Raw genomic sequence first — 19,913 nt, 5'->3', positions numbered from 1 at the left:
GCCATTTAGTGGCAACAATCATTCACGAAAGATTTTGATTAACTTTTGAAATTCCTTCAATGACAGAAATGATAATATCAATCACCAATGCCAATTAAGAAAATAACTGCTAGAATTAAGGTTTGTTTTTAATTAAAAAAAAATAGTAAAATCAATTAATTTAATATTTTTAAAATTTCATTTCAAATATTAATTGGAATGTTTTCTGTGTATAGTATAAATATTTCGATGGCTTGTAAGCAGAATTGGTACACAGCTTAATCACAAACCCTGATATGAGATAGGACCTTAAATCCCCACCTTCTTTCTATATACATTGTGAGTTATGTTTTCCTGCCCTTTGGCGGTTTTATCCATTCCAACACTTGGGTTGATATATAATGTATAATTTTTATTGCCGTAAATTTTTTTAATACAAAGATAGTCCTGAATCGATTCACCTTGGGTACAATATACGACACAGATATGCCTGTATATCAAAGAGTATTATAAATCCCTACTCGACATTATCTTATGTTAAAATTTCCGTAAAATTTAAATTATTAAATGCTAATAGAATTTCAATAAAACAAAACTAAATTTTTCAAAAAATTTCAAAGATTATTTTTCACGTAAGTCAAAAGTAGAATTTCTGAAAGAAATCAATCATTAATTTTGTCAATATCAACCCGAAATTCGAAAAAAAAACATCTACAAAAATTTTACGAAGAACGACAATTAAAATTTAATTTTTTATAAAAAAAGAAATTCAAATTTTATTTCTATTTAAAAATTTTGTCAAAAGTTTATTTCTATAGAAAATTTCGTCAAAATTTTATTTCTGTAGAAAATTTTGTCAAAATTTTATTTCAATAGAAAATTTTCTCAAAATGTTATTTCTGTTGAAATTTTTGTCAAAATTTTATTTCTATAGAATATTTTGTCAAAATGTTATTTCTATTTAAAAATTTTGTAATAATTTTATTTTTGTTTAAAAATTTTATTCCTATAGAAAGTTTTGTTAAAATTTTATTTCTATAGAACATTTTCTAAAAATTTTATTTCTGTTGAAATTTTTGTCTAAATTTTATTTCTATAGAACATTTTCTAAAAATTTTATTTCTGTTGAAATTTTTGTCACATTTTTTTTTTTCTTTAGAAAATTTTGTCAAAATTTTTTTTCTATAGAAAATAAAATTTTGCCAAAATTTTATTTCTATAGACAATTTAGTCAAAATTTTATTTCTATAGAAAATTTTGTCAAAAGTTTATTTCTATAGACAATTTTGTCACAATTTTATTTCTATAAAAATTTTTGACAAAATTTTATTTCTATTGAAAAGTTTGTCAAAATTTTATTTCTATAGAAAATTTTGTCACAATTTTATTTCTATAAAAATTTTTGACAAAATTTTATTTCTATAGAAAATTTTGTCACAATTTTATTTCCATAGAAAATATTATCAAAATTTTATTTCTATAAACAATTTTTCAAAATTTTATTTCTATAGAAAATTTGTGAAGAAGGATATTTTGCAAAATCTACCAAAAGGTCAAGAATTCTTCCAAACTACCAAATACTAAAAATCTAACATTTTTGGTAGAATTCTATGAACTGTGGCACCCGTGGCTACGATGCAAGTCTATTGCCCGTATGTCTCCAATTCAACAATAGCCTTTTTAAATCGCTATCTATATATGAAAACCCCTAAGCTAAAAACATACTGAATTAAGGATTTTAAAAATAACCCAAAAATCTATATGACAGTACATATGTTAAACAACAACCGCCTAAAAATATGTTATAAAATAAAATGTCATTTAAAATTGTTGTTTAAATAAAATGCGTCAATTATTTCATGTGCCATATTAAAACAAATGTACGTATATTATTATTGTGTTTATCTTCTTAATATTATGACACATACGTTTGAAAATTGGTGTAATATTTCTCACTACATATATTTTTAATTAAAAATATACATATTCATCTTTCTGGAAAAACCAACAAGCAACCTACGTTCTCAGTATGTGTGTCATCTAGAACCGTTGGTGTTTGTGTGGTAAACAATCCTTTATTAAAAAAAAACAGATATTAGGGTACGCTGAGAAATAAATATTTTCTTTATTAAAAAAAATCATATTCAACTTTTATTTTTTGTTAATTAGAAGATTTTTAAAATATATACGTAGATCTATTGATGAAATTATTTTTTTAATTCTTAAATATACCCTTAAACTTGGATTTTTTTTAATGCAAATAGCATTTTATGAATACTTTCTTTGCCATGGCATCCTAATACATTCATGTATCACAAGTGGGTATTTGTATGTTATATATCAGGGAGATATTTTCTTTCATATGCGACTGCTAATCAGTGTAAAAGCTACTTTTGTTTGTACTTTTTTTACGTCAACACTTTCAATTTTTAAAAACAAACATCCCCAAAAGACCAAAATAAAATCTTCCTAAGTATTTTAAGGCAAATATAATAAATATTAGCATTTCGCAATGAGTATCGGAGGCATGGGTAAAATAGGATTAGATATTCTTAAGGGTATTGGCTTAAATTAAAAACATAATGACCAAAGTACAGCAAAAGCCACCAAATTAAAGAGAAGGTAGCCTCTACAAGGATTGCAAAATATTATGATCAAGAACGGAGATTTGAATACGTTTCCATTTTGATGATATTATAATATGGCTTTGCAGACAAAACTTTCTATAGAAATAAAATTTTAAATAAAATATTGACAAAATTGTCTATAAAAATAAAATTTGACAAAATCTTCTATAAAAATAAAATTTTGACAAAATTTTCTATAGAAATAAAATTTTGCTATACAAATAAAAATTTTACATAATTTTCTATAGAAATAAAATTTTGACAAAATTTTCTATAAAAATAAAACTTTCTATAGAAATAAAACTTTGAAGAAATAAAATATTGACAAAATTTTCTATAAAAATAAAATTTGACATAATTTTCTATAGAAGTAAATTTTGAAAAAATTTTTTAGAAATAAAATTTTGCTACATTTTTGGTATAAAAATAAAATTTTGAAAAAATTCCCTATAGAAATAACATTTTGACATATTTTTCTATAGAAAAAAATTTTGACATAATTTTCTATAGAAATAAATTTTTGACAAAATTTTCTATTATTTATTATTATTAGAAAAAAATTTTGACATAATTTTCTATAGAAATTAAATTTTGACAAAATTTTCTATAGAAATACAATTTTGACAAAATTTTCTATAGAAATAAAGTTTTGACAAAATTTTCTATAAAAATAAAATTTTCTATAGAAATAAAATATTGACAACATTTTTTATCGAAATAAAATTTTGACAAAATTTTCTATAAAAATAAAAATTTGACATGATTTTGTATAGAAGTAAAATTTTGATAAAATTTTGCTACAAAAATAAAAATTTGACATAATTTTCTATGAAAATAAAATTTTGACAAATTTTCTATAGAAATAAAATTTTGACAAAATTGTCTATAAAAATAACATTTTGACATAATTTGCTATAAAAACAAAATTTTGACATAATATTCCATAAAAATAAAATTTTGACAAAATTTTCTATAAAAATAAAATTTTGACATAGTTTTCTATAGAAATAAAATTTTGACAAAATTCTCTATAGAAATAAAATTTGACAAAATTTTCTATATAAATAAAATTTTGACAAAATTTTCTATAGAAATAAAATTTTGACAAAATTTTTATAGATATAAAATTTTGACAAAATTTTCTATAAAAATAAAATTTTGACAAAATTTTCTATAGAAATAAAATTTGGACAACATTTTTATAGAAATAAAATTTTCTATAGAAATAAAACTTTGAAGAAATAAAATATTGACAAAATTTTTTATCGAAATAAAATTTTAACAAAATTTCTATAAAAATAAAATTTTGACAAAATTTTCTATAGAAATAAAATGTTGACAAAATTTTCTGTAGAAATAAAACTTCGACATATTATCTATAAAAATAAAATTTTGACAAACATTTCTATAAAAATAAAATGTTGACAAAATTTTCTATAGAAATAAAATTTTGACATAATTTTCTATAGAAATAAAATTTTGACAAAAATTGCTATAAAAATAAAATTTTGACAAAATTTTCTATAAAAATAAAATTTTCTTTAGAAATAAAACTTTGAAGAAATAAAATATTGACAACATTTTTTATCGAAATAAAATTTTGACAAAATTTTCTATAAAACTAAAAATTTGACATAATTTTCTATAGAAGTAAAATTTTGATAAAATTTTGCTAAAAAAAAATTTACATACTTCTCTGTAAAAATAAAATTTTAATATAATATTCTATAAAAAGAAATTTTTGACAAAATTTTTTATAGAAATAAAATTTTAAAAAGAAGTTCTATAAAAATAAAATTTTGATAAAATTCTCTATAGAAATAAAATTTTGACAAAATTTTCTATAAAATTTAAAAAATTGTTTTAGAAATAAAAATTTTATAAAATTTTGCTATAAAAATACAAAATTAACATAATTTTCTGTAGAAATAAAATTTTGACGAAATTCGCAATAGAAATAAAATTTTGACAAAATTTTCTATAGAAGTAAAATTTTGACAAAGTTTACTATAGAAATAAAATTTTTATAAAATTTTCTATAACAGTAAAATTTTGACAAATTTTCTATAGAAATAAAATTTTGACAAAATTTTCTATAAAAAATTTTGACAAAATTTTCTATAAAAAATTTTGACAAAATTTCTATAAAAAAATCTTTGACAAAATTTTCTATAGAAATAAAATTTTCACAAAATTTTCTATAAAAGTAAAATTTTTTATAGAAATAAAACTTTGAAGAAATTCGCTTTAGAAATAATATTTTGACAAAATTTTCTAAAGGAATAAATTTTCTATAGAAGTCAAATTTTGACAACATTTTCTATAGAAATTAAACTTTGATAAAATTTTCTATAGAAATAAAATGGTGACAAAATTTTCTATAAAGAAAAATTGACATAATTTTCTATAGAAGTAAATTTTGACAAAATTTTTTAGAAAAAAAATTTGGTAAAATTTTGCTATAAAAATACAAAATTAACATAATTTTCTATAGAAATAAAATTTTGACAAAATTTTCTATAGAAATAAAATTTTGACAAAATTTTCTCCACAAAAAAAAATTTGACGAAATTCGCAATAGAAATAATATTTTGACAAAATTTTTTATAGAAATAAAATTTTAACAAAATTTTCTATAGAAAGAAAATTTTGACAAAATTTTCTATAGAAGTAAAATTTTGACAAAGTTTACTATAGAAATAAAATTTTGACAAAGTTTACTATAGATATAAAATTTTGACAAAATTTTCTATAAAAATAAAATTTTGACAAAATGTTCTATAAAAATAAAATTTTGACATAGTTTTCTATAGAAATAAAATTTTGACAAAATTTTCTATAAAAATAAAACTTTGACAAAATTTTCTATAGAAATAAAATTTTGACGAAAGTTTCTATAAAAATTTGACATAATTTTCTATAGAAGTAAAATTTTGAAAAAATTTTCTATAGGAATAAAATTTTTACAAAATTTTCGCTAAAAATAAAAAATTGAATAATTTTCTTCAGAAATAAAGTTTTGGCAAAATTTTCTATAGAAATAAATTTTAACAAAATTTTCTATAGAAATAAAATTTTGACAAAGTTTCCTATAGAAATAAAATTTTGACAAAAAAATAAAAGTTTGACAACATTTTCTAATGTTTCATTAGCAGCCAATCTACTTTGACTTCAAATATGTCAAACAAAATCACCTTGCATATCCTTGTAATTAGTGTTTTTTTTTATGACAATGCTCTCCTTGATATACAAAAGTCCTTGGGAATCATATACAAGCATTTAATTATTGCTTATTTCCAAGAATCTAACATATTTTTCTGTTAATTTTTACATCTTCTTTCATTAAGGTTTTTTTTCTATTTGTGTTTCAATAGCCCTTTGACTAGCAACGATGATGATAATGCTGAGACAAATTATCGTCTCTCTTTTAATTTATCCAACCACATAAAATATTCTGCATTATCCTTGACCTTTCCATGTACAATCACAAATAGTGTTTTTGTCATTGTGGTCATCTGCACGAGTATTTGATTTTAAAAACATAAATTTTTACAGCTAATGATTTTGTTCTCCAACCAACTCTTAGTAGGATTGAAACTGCAAGAAAGAAAAACGAATTCATTTTGTCCAGTTTTTGTTTTTGGAAACTATGAGAAAAATCCTTGATTGAGAGCCAAATATTGAAACAAAAGGTTTTGGGGGGAAATTCTATGAAATGTAGAAAATCTACAAAACATTTGCTTATTTTATCGAAAAATAGTATCTCATAAATTTTTTCTGCAAATTGCAAACCACAACAAGAAACTATAGTTTCATATTTAGCCATCTGGTCAGCTATAGATATGGTTTAAATTCATACTTGTGTTGTGGTTCCATTGAGATTTGGAGATTTTTTTAATTAAAGCCTTTTTGCTTACTGTTTGTATAGTATGAGATGAGTTAAGACAATATTGCCTACTTTTAGGAAAACTTGTTTAAAATGCTGACCTAAACTCGTAGAATAAATATGAAGTTGCCCCGTAATCTAACCTTCAATAATGGAGATATCCTTTCGAAAGGTGACAAAAATTCGTTTTTCTGTCTGCAACCAGGTCAAGTTGGGAGATGATATGGATAGAGCTTCTTTATAAATAGATCCCCAATTTGATATCATGGTCTTTGCCTCAATTTTTATACGACTTACTACTTACTTGAAATTGGAAATCTAGAGGTATTTTGATCCACACATAGGTGTGTTGAGTAAAATGTCCTTTAAGACAATTAACTTGTTGTGGTGATCACATTCCAATATGACTTTTCTTAATTTTGTTAAAACTTATAGCAATTCCGATCCACTGTATACCCGAACTGGGTCAAGTAATAAAAAGTAAATGACCCCATGTAAAGATATCACTTTTGTGTTGTCACTTTTTTTCCTTTTTAATGGCAAATTCAAGTGCATATGGTTAACAAAAAGACATTTACTACAATGTTGGCCGTTTCTCTAATGTTTCCGTTGTTAGTATTATTCTATAAAGTCTCCATATCATCGTCATCACCATTGTTATTCCCCCATACATTTCCTAAGTGTCGCATTTTTCCTACCGGATAAAGTCATTAAGTATACATTTAACAAATTACTAGGGTTTCAAACACACAATCACTCTCACTCTCTCTCCATCTCTCCCTCTCTCTATCTCTAACCACATGCCAATCCATATTCATTGTATCCTTTGGCCATATATTAAATATACGTTAAAGATAAGAACAACAAGGGAAATATCCTTTATTGGCCACATAACATATATGTACACGCAAAGAAAAAAAACGTTTGGAAAACGTGTACCGAAAACGTTTTTCTTTTGTTAGAGTTTTTTGAATTGCTTCGAAAATTTTAAACTTTTATCACCAAAAAAATTCGTTTGTTACAAAATTTTTATTTTTTCAATAAAAAATGTTATTTTTGAAACAACAACACAGTCCATTTCGTTTATATCAAACACTGTTCTTTTCTGACTTTAGGTCTTTAATAAGACACATTTTACAGTTCAAAATTTAATATACTACAATGTAATGTTGAACATTTTTTCGGAATCTTCCGAACCTATCTGGAATATATGTACAAAAAAGAAAAACAACACAAACAATTTGCTCGAAGCAGGGATCGAACCCACGACCCTTGGCATGCAAGTCGGACGTAGCAACCACTGCTCCACGGTGCCAAACTAAATGTTTGTTTCTGTTAAATAAACTTTGTTTATTCGGTCCGTGGGCGCCGCAAGCTATGCTATATAAATATAACTTATATGGATATTTATCTATTGATGACCATAACAGGAACATAGCTCAGTGGTTAGTGTGTTGGCTTACAAAGTGCATGGTCCGCGGTTCGATTCTCCGCCCAGGCGAAAGGTAAAAAAAATTTTAAAATTTATAAAATCGTATAATTTCTTCTACCTTGTTGGTATTACATGAAAAAGTGTTAAGAACTAAAAAACAAGAAAACAATTTTTTTTTTGCGTTTGTCTTTATGAAATTGTTTTTACATCCTGGAAAAGAATAAACGTTTATAACAAAAAGTATATACTTTTCTTCCAAATACACTTCCTTACAGCGAAAAGCAAATGAGAAACGAACTTTGTTTGTCTAAAATTTCGTTTGGGGGGAAAGAATTATTTTTTTGCGTGTACTAGACACACATTATCATATATCCTCCAAGTTAATTTTGCTGGATAAAATTGTCCTTTGTGCGTAAGGATACTCTGTTTTCTGTTTTAACGTTGTTCATGTATTATCAATTTTTGCAAATTAGCAATGCGATAAAAGCTTCTTAAAGAATACTATAGAATTTCATAGCCTTTGCTTACTCGTGTGGTTTAAGATGGTATTCACACCATTTCAGCGTCATTGGCATTCTATGCAGACGCATATAATAAATAAGTCTTCTGGAAGTCTTCCGGACGGAAGAGGATATAGGATAGGATAATTAAGATTTAATGTGAAGGATAGTAGAGATATACGCTGGAAAAAAAATACTGATATATGGAGCGCAAATAAAAAAAATCGAATGTTGAGAATTTATTTCGAAGAAAATTGTAATCAATCGAAGTATTGTCCATCGATAATCACTATTTTTTATCTTTCTGGCTACATAGATATGAGAGACTCAATCCGCAAATCGACCAAATTTTTGGTTTCCTCATAAGAATGATTCTGATCGGCCTGCTCATGCGTCCTCAATCAGATCAAGTGTTACACTAATTGAGAAAAATTATTTTCCAAAATCGTGAACGGATGGTAACAAAATGAAACGAAAAAGTTCATGAAAAATCAACACGGAATACCGTTTTCATTGTGTATTATTTTTTACACTACACAGTTTTTTTTATCAACATTAACATACTTTCAAATGTGTTAAATATTATTTAATTTCGAATTTGCCGTTTTTTTACATTTTTGGTCAAATTTTAATTTTTAATTTTAACTGCAGATTACTTAGAAGTACTACAAAAATTTTCGGAAAGGCATATTTTTTGAAAATAGCCTTATGATGTTTTAAATGCAATAAACTCACTTTCATAGAATTCGGTCTACATTTTTAGACGTAAGAATTTTTCATAGTACAGCACACTCAACCAGTGCCACAAAATAACATATAAAGCATAAGCTTCTTTCGAAGGATATTCGGCTTTGTTGGTGGTTACCCCAGGTATGATCGAGGCAACCATATGATTTGTTATACCCTCCATCATAGGATGGGGGTATATTAACTTTGTCATTCCGTTTATAACACATCGAAATATTGCCCTAAGACCCCATAAAGTATATACATTCCGGGTCGTGGTGAAATTCTGAGTCGATCTAAGCAACTCCGTCCGTCTGTTGAAATCACACTAACTTCCGCAGGAAACAAGCTATCGATTTGAAACTTGGCATAGGTAGTTGTTATTGATGTAGGTCGGATGGTATTGTAAATGGACCATATCGGGCCACTTAATATAAACGGACCCCCAGATTTGGCTTGCAGAGCCTCTAAGAGAAGCATATTTCATCCGATCTGGCTGAAATTTGGTGCCTAATTTTGGTATGTGGTCTCTAACAGCCATGCAAAACTTGGTCCACATCGGTCCATAATTATATATAGCCCCCATCATTAGCGTAGCTAGACAATTTTCCTAGGGGGGGCTATAGCCCCCCTAGCTAAAAATTTATAGACTGAACTTATACGTTCAATTAATGTTTTATTTCATAAAATTGAATAAAAAATTAGACATCAAAATAACTCGACAATTAATTTATAATAAAGCAACTAAAAGTAGTTCCACACTTTTCCCAGCAAAAAAATTGTGAGTTGTTCTAAAGGCACAACTTTAAAAGCACCTCCAAAAATGTCCTCAATTAGTTTAACTACACAGGAAGTTTTTTTACTTCATTTTTTCATATTTTAATGTGTAATTTTTTGTTTTCTTTTTTTTCAAATAGTTTAAAAAAAGAGTAAAAATAAATAATTTGGTACAAATTATTCAAATTTTGCCATAAAACTGCTAATCCATTATAGAAAAATCTATAATTTAGGAAATTATTCGAGGAAAAACGTTTCAAACAAGCGTCAGAATGCATTAAAAATCATAAAAACAATAAAAAAATTATTTATTTGGGAAAATATCACAACATTTTTTAATTCACATTCAAAACACTGAATTCGGATCTCACATTTGTCCTATGACAACCTCATATTACATTCATTGCTTCTCCGCCAATTTTGCACCACTTCTAGACCCAAAAAGAACATATTCACTACTTTTTTGGCGACGCTTTTTCGCAGCATTATTAAGATATTAATTTATGAAAGAATAGTTTTAATATCAATTACTATTTTCTTAATTAAATTGACTAAACTAAATCAATCAAAAGGTCAACCACAGCTTTATTTCATAAATATCTGACTTCAAACATTGCCATCGGCAACTGCTACCACAACCCAAGTAATTCGATTGTTCATGAAAGTCTTTAGCGGAACTTTGTGCGATTGTTTATATTTGTTTAATTGTTATAAAAATTAAAAAAAACTATTGACATTTATTGAAAAATGGAAAATCATAAATAGAGTTTCAAATTCTGGGGGGGCTAAAATTTGTCTGGGGGGGGTCTAAGCCCCCTCCCCAGAGGCCTTCCTACGCTTATGGCCCCCATATAAACCGATCCCCAGATTTGGCTTGCAGAACCTCAACGAGAAGCCAATTGGATCCGATCCGGCTGAAACATAGTACATAGTGAGAAGCAAATTTCATCCGATCCGGCTGAAATTTGGTACATGGAGTCAGTACATGGTGTTTAATGACCATGCAAAAATTGGTCCACATCGGTCCATAATTATATATAGCCCCCATATAAACCGATCCCCCGATTTGGCTTGCGGATCCTGTAAGAGAAGCAATTTTCAATCGATCCGGCTAAAATTTGGTACAAGGTGTTCGTATATGGTCTCCAACAACCATGCAAAAATTGGTCCATATCGGTCCATAATTATATATAGCCCCCATATAAACCGATCCCCAGATGTGGCCTGGGAAAAAAACATGTCCGGTTCCAAAGATTTTGTCTTTACATTAAAAATTTTTTGTTTTTGGGAGCCACTGTGGTGCAATGGTTCGCATGCCCGCCTTGCATACACAAGGTCGTGGCTTCGATTCCTGCTTCGACCGAACACTAATGCTGGTGATATTTCTGAGGGTTTCAAAACTTCTCTAAGTGGTTTCACTGCAATGTGGAACGCCGTTCAAACTCGGTTATAAAAAGGAGGTCCCTTGTCATTGAGCTTAACATTGAATCGGGCAGCACTCAGTGATAAGAGAGAAGTTCACCAATGTGGTATCACAATGGACTGAATAGTCTAAGTGAGCCTGATACATCGGGCTGCCACCTAACCTAACCTACTTTAAATTATTTGGTATTGATAACGAGCCAAAGAATACAAGTAAGGATGCTTTTAAGACACAATTTTCTTTTAAATTTAGGTTTTGTGTTCTTGCTTTTATGAAGGAAATTTAAATTTTCGTTTTTTTAGCTTTTTTTCTTCATATGCTAAGCGAGTTAACGACAACTTTATTTTCCAAATTCAGACTCGACTTCCAGTAGAAATTATACTATGTTTCAAGTAAAAAACGTCTTTAAAATAAAGTGTTGAAAACCATGTCCTAATTTTGAACGATTTTTTGCTTTGTAGTCAAGATGCAAAATGACAACAAATTTAAAGACAATTTCATTAATTTTAAAGAATTTTTCTGAATTATTAAAGTCAAGTTGACCTTACCCCAAAAATAATTTCTTTCATGTTATGATACCCATTTTTAAGTCAAATTACTTAATTATAAGGACAATACGACTTCATTGAAAAGCTTATTGACTTTTTGACATAGAAAAAAAGCGTTATATTAGAGAAATGCGTCTTTTATGCTATGCAATGAAATCTTTGGCCTCACGACAATATTTGTTTCAGTGTATAAACTGATCTCCAGATTTGACCTCCGGAGCCTTTTGGAGGAGCAAAATTCATTACATCCGGTTGAAATTTGGTACGTGGTGTTAGTATATGATATCTAACAACCATGCCAGAATCCGATCCGGTTAAAATTTAATTGTCAAAATTTTATTTCTATAGAAAATTTTGTCAAAATTTTATTTCTATAGAAAATTTTGCCAAAAATTTTATTTCTATAGACAATTTTGTCAAAATTTTATTTCTGTAGAAAATTTTGTCAAAATTTTATTTCTATAGAAAATTTTGTCAAATTTTTATTTCTATAGAAAATTTTGTCAAAATGTTATTTCTATAGAAAATTTTGTCAAAATTTTATTTCTATAGAATATTTATGAAGCATCTCTTAATTGGAGAGGAATATTTTGTAAGATCTTCCAAAACATAGAGAATTCTACCAATCTACCAAACAGTAAAAAATCTGCCATTTTTGGTAGAATCGTGTTCATAATTGTATATAGCCCCTATATAAAGTGACCCCCATATTTCAATTCTGGCTTTATAATTACCGCACAAAAATTCATATCGGTTCGTAATTATTCCTTCCCTATATATACCAATCAAGAACAGAATATATACGTATGTAATCGGTCTTTGTTTTGCTTAATATATATCCCACATGGACTAACTTACAATTTAGAAGATGATGTGAAGAAGTTTTAAGATGCCTTGCCATCGGTCGCAACCCAAGTAATTCAATTGTGGATGAACGTCTTTAGTAGAAGTTTCTACGCAATCCATGGTGGAGGGTAGATAAGATTCGGCCTGGCCAAATTTACGGTCGTATATACTTGTTTTTCGCTTGGATTGTTCAAATCATTCGGCCTGGCCGTATATACTTGTTTTTCGCTTGCTCTTGAAATTGTTTTCATTAAATTTAGGAGACGAATCTTTTAAATGTGAGTGTCTCCGTTAAAGTTGCTTTTCAAAGGTGACATCATTTTCTTTGAGAAAAGAAAAATATTTGTGATTTAAAAAAATAATCTTTAAATTAATTGATATATTTAATTATGTCAATTAACCTTTAAATTAATTAACATATCATTGGATTAAAGATTAAAATACTTCAAGTATAGACTAAAATTTATTTTGAAGTTTTTGCCTTTTTGATTTGTATATATATTTTTTTTTAAATTAAGAAATACAGTTTTTGTTTTCAAACGTCTGGGGTAATTTGATCTTTTTTAAACTGATTTTCTTTTCTGATGGCAAAAGGAGAATAAATTCGAGTAATTCAAAAAATGAGATCAATATCTAATTTTTGTTAGAAAGCCTAGATTTAAAGCTAGATAGCTTCTTAAATTATTTTAATTTAAAGAAGTCGCATTTTTTGGAGTTAATTTCAAAGTCCTTATGAAACGTTAAAAATCTTTGGATGTATACTTTTTTTGTGAGTGTATTTATACTTATTTCTGTCCATGCACTCACAAGCTTTTAGCAAAACTTTAAAAGAAAGAAATCATTGAGGAGAAAATGCTTTATTTGAAATTGAGAAGAATATATTAAGAGCATATAAAATATTTCAAACTTTAATTAAAATGGAAACTAATGAATGGTAATAAAACCAAGGGACTGCTCTTGACTTGACTGTGCTTGTTTATGAGCTCCTAAGTATGCATAAAGCAAGCGCGTTTTCGCGAGACCTTTCTTGTTAAATTCACCAATGAATTCCCCACATTGGCAAGCGTCACCTCCGACAGTTCTCCTTTACAATTTCGCAGAAAATTCATAAAATTTTTTGTTGAGAAGCCAAGGGTAACGACGTAGTTTGGCATTTTCCAAGATATTAATCTTGACTATCATTTTTTGTATTCGTTTAATTTTATTTGAATTAAGCTAAATTCTATAAAATTAAATACAAATTAACCAAAATTACATGAGATGTTTTATCAGTTTTTGGGTATACCTTTATATTAAATTTAACTAAATTTAATTAAATTAAAAAAATTAAAACACCTTAAATTAAATTATATAAATTGCTTAAATTAAATTGTTAATTAATGTTTATTTTTTGGTCTTTTCATTCACAGGTTGCATTCTCTTTGAACTCTATACTGGCTTCCCTTTGTTTCCCGGCGAAAATGAAGTTGAACAATTAGCCTGCATTATGGAAATTTTTGGACTGCCACCTAAAGATCTCATTGCCAATGCTACCCGTCGCCGTTTGTTCTTCGATTCACGTGGTGCACCACGTTGTATCACAAACTCAAAGGGCCGTAAACGTACCCCGGGCACCAAAACCCTGGCCCAGGTACTCGTATGCAATGATCGTCATTTTATTGATTTCCTGCATCGTTGTTTGGAATGGGATCCAGCGGAGCGTATGACTCCCGATGAGGCAGCTCGTCATGAATTCCTGCAACCGTCTTCCTCCTCGCGACATCGCTCTTGCCGTATGTCAACATCATCTTCCACTGGTGGGCTTAATTCATCATCGCAGAAATCATCCTGCTATAGTTTTGCCGATATCTCACCGTCGGCCGCTAATGGCGGAGGTCCAGTGGTGGCCTCCATTACCAGTACAACAACAGTTAGTAATGCTGCCATCACCACAACAACCAATAAATCCACACGCTCCAATATGCATCACATGTCCACATCCACCACTAACGGTGGTGGTGGCAATGGTCATCATCATGTCTCCTCCTCACTGCATCCCACTCATGCCCAATCATCGGGACATTTACCCGACATTAAGTTATCGGCTGGTGATAAATACAATAGCATGCAAAAAATGGCTGTGCGCTCTAAGATTACATCGTCGGTCTCAGATCTCGAATCGGTGCAACAATATTCGTTGCATCGCCTGTATGGAACCACAGGCGGTTCAAATGGTACCCTAGTGGGGGGCCACAGTAACTCGCATCTCACCCAATCCGCTTCCCGTAAACATTTAATCACAGGCACTGTGGGCTCCACATCATCAGCGAAATATGGTGGCATAGCTACTTTGGGTCATACCCATCACAATGGCAATCATCATGTAACGCAGCTAAACTCCTCCTCACATCATTCAACAGCCTCGAATAATAATATCAATATGTCGCATTCTCAATCGACTGGCGATGTGTCGGCCATTTTTGGACGTGCTTGACTTCGCGCTCGTCCCACAAAACTCGAGCTCAAGAAATGCAAACTAGTCAATATGGTGGATTTTTGGAGCTAGAAGTGGAAGCAACTGGCAGCGGAGGATAATGAAACGAAGACATGAAAGGCAATGGAAAGAGCCAATAATAATGATGACTGAAAAGGGGGGGCTGGGTTAAGGGTGACGTAGGATAAGGGTCCGCCTGAGAAAGAAGTTTGAATTGAGTTTTACTGGGATTAAAATATGAAAAAGCTGTGTTTTCTAAAATAAAGAGTTTTCTTTTTTTTTCAATAGCAATTAAGAATAATTAATAGTAGAAATTAAGCAAATCAAACGTATAATTAAGCAAAACAAAAAAAGTGATCAAGATATATATGTATGTGAACAATTACATAAATAGAATTGAATAGAAAGAAAGAATTTTCACCACAGTTTCCAGTAACAGAATATATTTATAGTATTTAAGTAACTAGAAACAGAATATTGCTCAATTGACAGAGAAACGAATAGAGAGTTTGGAAGAGTGGATAGAAAGAAATTCATCATTTGGAAATATAACAACAAATAAAACTAAAGGAAGACTTAAATATGGATGTTAAGGAGAAAGGCTTTTAAATGGTATAAAATTTAAGGTGTGGTGAATTTCTTCATATACTCACCACAGGGTGAATTTCATGAAATTGGAAATTACCAGCATTCCTTAAGTGGTCCTTGTGAATTTCCGCCAGATAAACTAAATGTTTCAAGTGTGGTGAATTTCTTATACAACTCACCACTCAACAAATACAATGAATTTGCATAGAATTTTTATATCTAAGGCCAGCTGTAAATGGTTTATAACAATTTTATTATTCTCTTATCACTTTTATAATACAATACAATCAAATCAAATCCCAAAACAGAACAAAGTAATTAAATACATATGTTAATGGAACAATATCCCCACCACCATACATCCCCTATTGAGATATAAAAAAAAATCAATGTATTTTTAAAATAGCAACCATAGCATAGAGGAAAAATAAAAAACAAATATAATAATTAAATCTATAAACTGTGGTGAATTCACTAATTACATACAAAAAAAAAATATATATATAGAAATAAAATATTTTCTGTTTCTTTTTCTCTTCTTGGCTACTAAACACCATCCCTAATTTGTTATATCCAATAATATAATGAAAAACAAAACATGAATAAAACAAATGTGTAGCATAAAATAAATGTCTATAAGCAAATGTGTAATAAACCAATAAAATAAACAATTTTATTTTTTTGGCCACTAAATGTTTAAAACTCGTATATATTTATACATATAAATTCATTGCCAATAATTATTACATACATACCTATATATATACATTAATATTACATATATGTATTAACAATAACAACAAATATTTTCTATATATACATACAAAAATAATTTATATATTTTAAGTGATTTAAATATGTGTGCAGTTTCAGTTTCAATGACTCGAAGGCATAAATCACTAAACAGAATTGTATTTGGGAGGGAAAAGAATATTAGTATGTAACCTCGTATTGTTCAAAAATCGCTTTCCATGTCATACCAAAACATGTCCTGCCTTCCCCCCACTATACACATTCTCACCCACCCACACACACACACACAGACACACAAAGTCATACACGCACTTCGATGTGTGTCCTGTTGATTTAATTTATGTTTTATAACTGAATTAGCCAGGGTATTCAACGACAGACATTATGCATTATATTTTGCCAGTTAATTAACATTTTATGTTTCCCCCCCCCCCTACATGCATTTTGTGTTAAATTTTATTTTTGTTTTTGTTTAATATAAACATAAGCCTTACCACCACATGTTTTTAGTATTTGTGTGGTTTTATTCCATACATGGCTGACAAATATTTTCAAAGTGTGTTCGAATTTTTATTTAATTTAAATTTCCCTACTTGATTTTTTCCTATCATTATTTTTATGTTCTCTATATATATATAAATAATTAAATATACTATATATTTAAATCTAAAATATTTACTGAATAACGTATAAATTGTATTATACATAAATGGAAACCAATCAATTTATCTTTAATTAATAATAAAGTTAATGAAAAATATTTAAAAAAACAAAACAAAAACTTGTGTGGACTTTTTGTTAAAGAAAATTTCATGGGATAAAAAAAAATCATATCAACAAGCTATGATTTTATAAAAAAAAAGAGTGTGGAAAAAAAAACTTCTCAAATGAGTAGCCAATCCCAAACATTCATAAACAGAACAATAACTACATAGAAAAACAATTTCACGAAAATTTTTCCAATTAAAGCCTTAATTGAGTTTTAAAAAATATTCAATCAAAAATTTAATTGATTCAATATTTTTTTTTTATTGAAACAAAAATCAATCACAAAAATTAATAGTATCAATTAATTTTCTAATTAATACTACCATGACCAATCAAAAAAAAAAAAAAAATAATAAATAAAAAAATCATATAAACAAGCTATGATTTTATAAAAGATTGTGGAAAAAAAGACTTCTCAAGTGAGTAGCCAATCCCAAACATTCATAAACAGAACAATAACTACATAGAAAAACAATTTCACGAAAATTTTTCCAATTAAAGCCTTAATTGAGTTTTAAAAAATATTCAATCAAAAATTTAATTGATTCAATAATTTTTTTTTATTGAAACAAAAATCAATCACAAAAATTAATAGTATCAATTAATTTTCTAATTAATACTACCATGATCGAAGATATTTCAATTAAAAATTAATTGGATCAATTAATGTTGTGATTGGAGACAAAAAATATTTTTTTTGTGTGTGTACTCCATATTTTGAGATTTCGTTAAAACCAGGAAAATGTAATGCCCTGTTGTACTTTTCAACTGCGATTCATGAAATTACCCTCTCACATAAAGGAAAAAATTAATCAAAATTAAAGAAAACTAGTAAGTACAGTTGAATGTTGGACAGGGACGACTATATTATACACTCCACCACCGTCTAAACCAAAATTGTTGGTACCATGTGAAATTCATCAAATTTATTGGAAGCGGCATAAAGCTCTAAATAATATAGCAAACGTCCGCAGACAACTGTCCACATTTGGGAGGTGTGCGGTTTTCAGAGTGTCCAAATTTGATAGGTTTCACTGTATACAGTGAAACCTCTGTGAGGCGGACACCCACGGCCGCCTAAATTTTGTCCACATTTGGGAGATGTCCAGTTCTTACTGGTTTAATGTGTTAATATAGCAAACGTCCCCAGACAACTGTCCACATTTGGGAGGTGTACGGTTTTCAGGGTGTCCAAGTTTGAGAGGTTTCACTGTATATATGTATTTAAATCTTAAGCGATTTGGGAGATGTCCAGTTCTGACTGGTTAATTTTAATGTGTTAATATAGCAAACGTCCCCAGACAACTGTCCACATTTGGGAGGTGTCCGGTTTTCAGAGTGTCCAAATTTCAGAGGTTTCACTGTATACAGTGAAACCTCTGAGAGGCGGACACCCACGGCCGCCTAAATTTTGTCCAAATTTGGAAGGTGTCCAGTTCTTACTGGTTTAATGTGTTAATATAAAGGGTGATACGGTCAAAATTTGGTCAAGGGAAAACGCGTGTAAATCGGTGAAATCGTTTATCTAAAAAATCAAATTAAATTTCATTTTCAAGTTCAATTAGTATAAAATTCAGGAAAAATATTCATTTAGGCTTTCGCTTTTCCAAATCCGAATTGCCGGGCCTCACGCTTGACACCTGCCATCAGATTTTGTACAGCCACCTTGTCCACCTTCTTCGCCGCAGAAAGCCAGTTTACCTTGAACTGCTGCTCGTCCTTAGCAGTTTTTTTTGGTCTTCTTTAGGTTCCGCTTGACAATAGCCCAGTATTTCTCAATTGGGCGGAGCTCTGGCGTGTTGGGAGGGTTCTTGTCCTTGGGAACCACCTGCACGTTGTTGGCGGCGTACCACTCCATGGCCTTTTTACCGTAATGACAAGATGCCAAATCCGGCCAAAACAGTACGGAACAACCGTGTTTCTTCAGGAAAGGCAGCAGACGTTTACTCAAACACTCTTTCACGTAAATTTCTTGGTTGACAGTCCCGGAAGCTATGAAAATGCTGCTTTTCAAGCCACAGGTACAGATGGCTTGCCAAACCAGATATTTCTTTGCGAACTTTGACAGTTTTATGTGCTTGAAAATATCTGCTACCTTTCCTCTTCTTTTGCCGTATAAAACTCCTCTCCCGGAAGCTGCTTGTAGTCGGCTTTGACGTAGGTTTCGTCGTCCATTATCACGCAGTCAAACTTCGTTATCATCATCGTGTACAGCCTCCGGGATCGCGCTTTGGCCATCGTATTTTGTTTATCATCGCGATTTGGAGTCACTACCTTCTTGTAAGTCGATAGTCCGGCTCGTCTTTTGGCTCGATGTACGGTTGTAGACGATACACCAAGCTTATTTGCGGCATCTCGGAGAGAGAGGTTAGGGTTTCGCTTGAAACTACCGGCAACTCTCTGGTTGTCGTCTCAGCGGCTTCCGGTTTTCGATTTCCCCCCGATCCAGACTTCCTGGCTGTCGACAAACGTTCCCCAAACACTTTAATTACATTTGTAACGGTTGATTTGGCAACTTTTAGCGATTTTTCCAGCTTTGCGTGCGAGTAGCTCGGATTTTCGCGATGCGCGAACAAAATTTTGATAC

General features: G+C 29.3%; 1 protein-coding gene across 1 annotated transcript in view; it reads left to right on the top strand.

Annotated features, from left to right (window-relative positions):
- Positions 1 to 17,108, top strand: part of Dyrk2 (Dual-specificity tyrosine phosphorylation-regulated kinase 2) — a 228,809-nt gene extending 211,701 nt beyond the window's left edge. The window contains exon 11 of the mRNA XM_075293259.1: positions 14,154 to 17,108. Coding sequence (XP_075149374.1) covers positions 14,154 to 15,217 — 1,064 coding nt within the window. The 3' untranslated portion in view covers positions 15,218 to 17,108. The remainder of the gene's footprint in view (positions 1 to 14,153) is intronic.
- Positions 17,109 to 19,913: the final 2,805 nt, after the last annotated feature.

This window comes from Haematobia irritans, chromosome 2, assembly GCF_050003625.1.
Source record: "Haematobia irritans isolate KBUSLIRL chromosome 2, ASM5000362v1, whole genome shotgun sequence".
Lineage (NCBI taxonomy): Eukaryota > Metazoa > Arthropoda > Insecta > Diptera > Muscidae > Haematobia > Haematobia irritans.
This window is presented reverse-complemented; position numbering and strand designations above follow the sequence as displayed.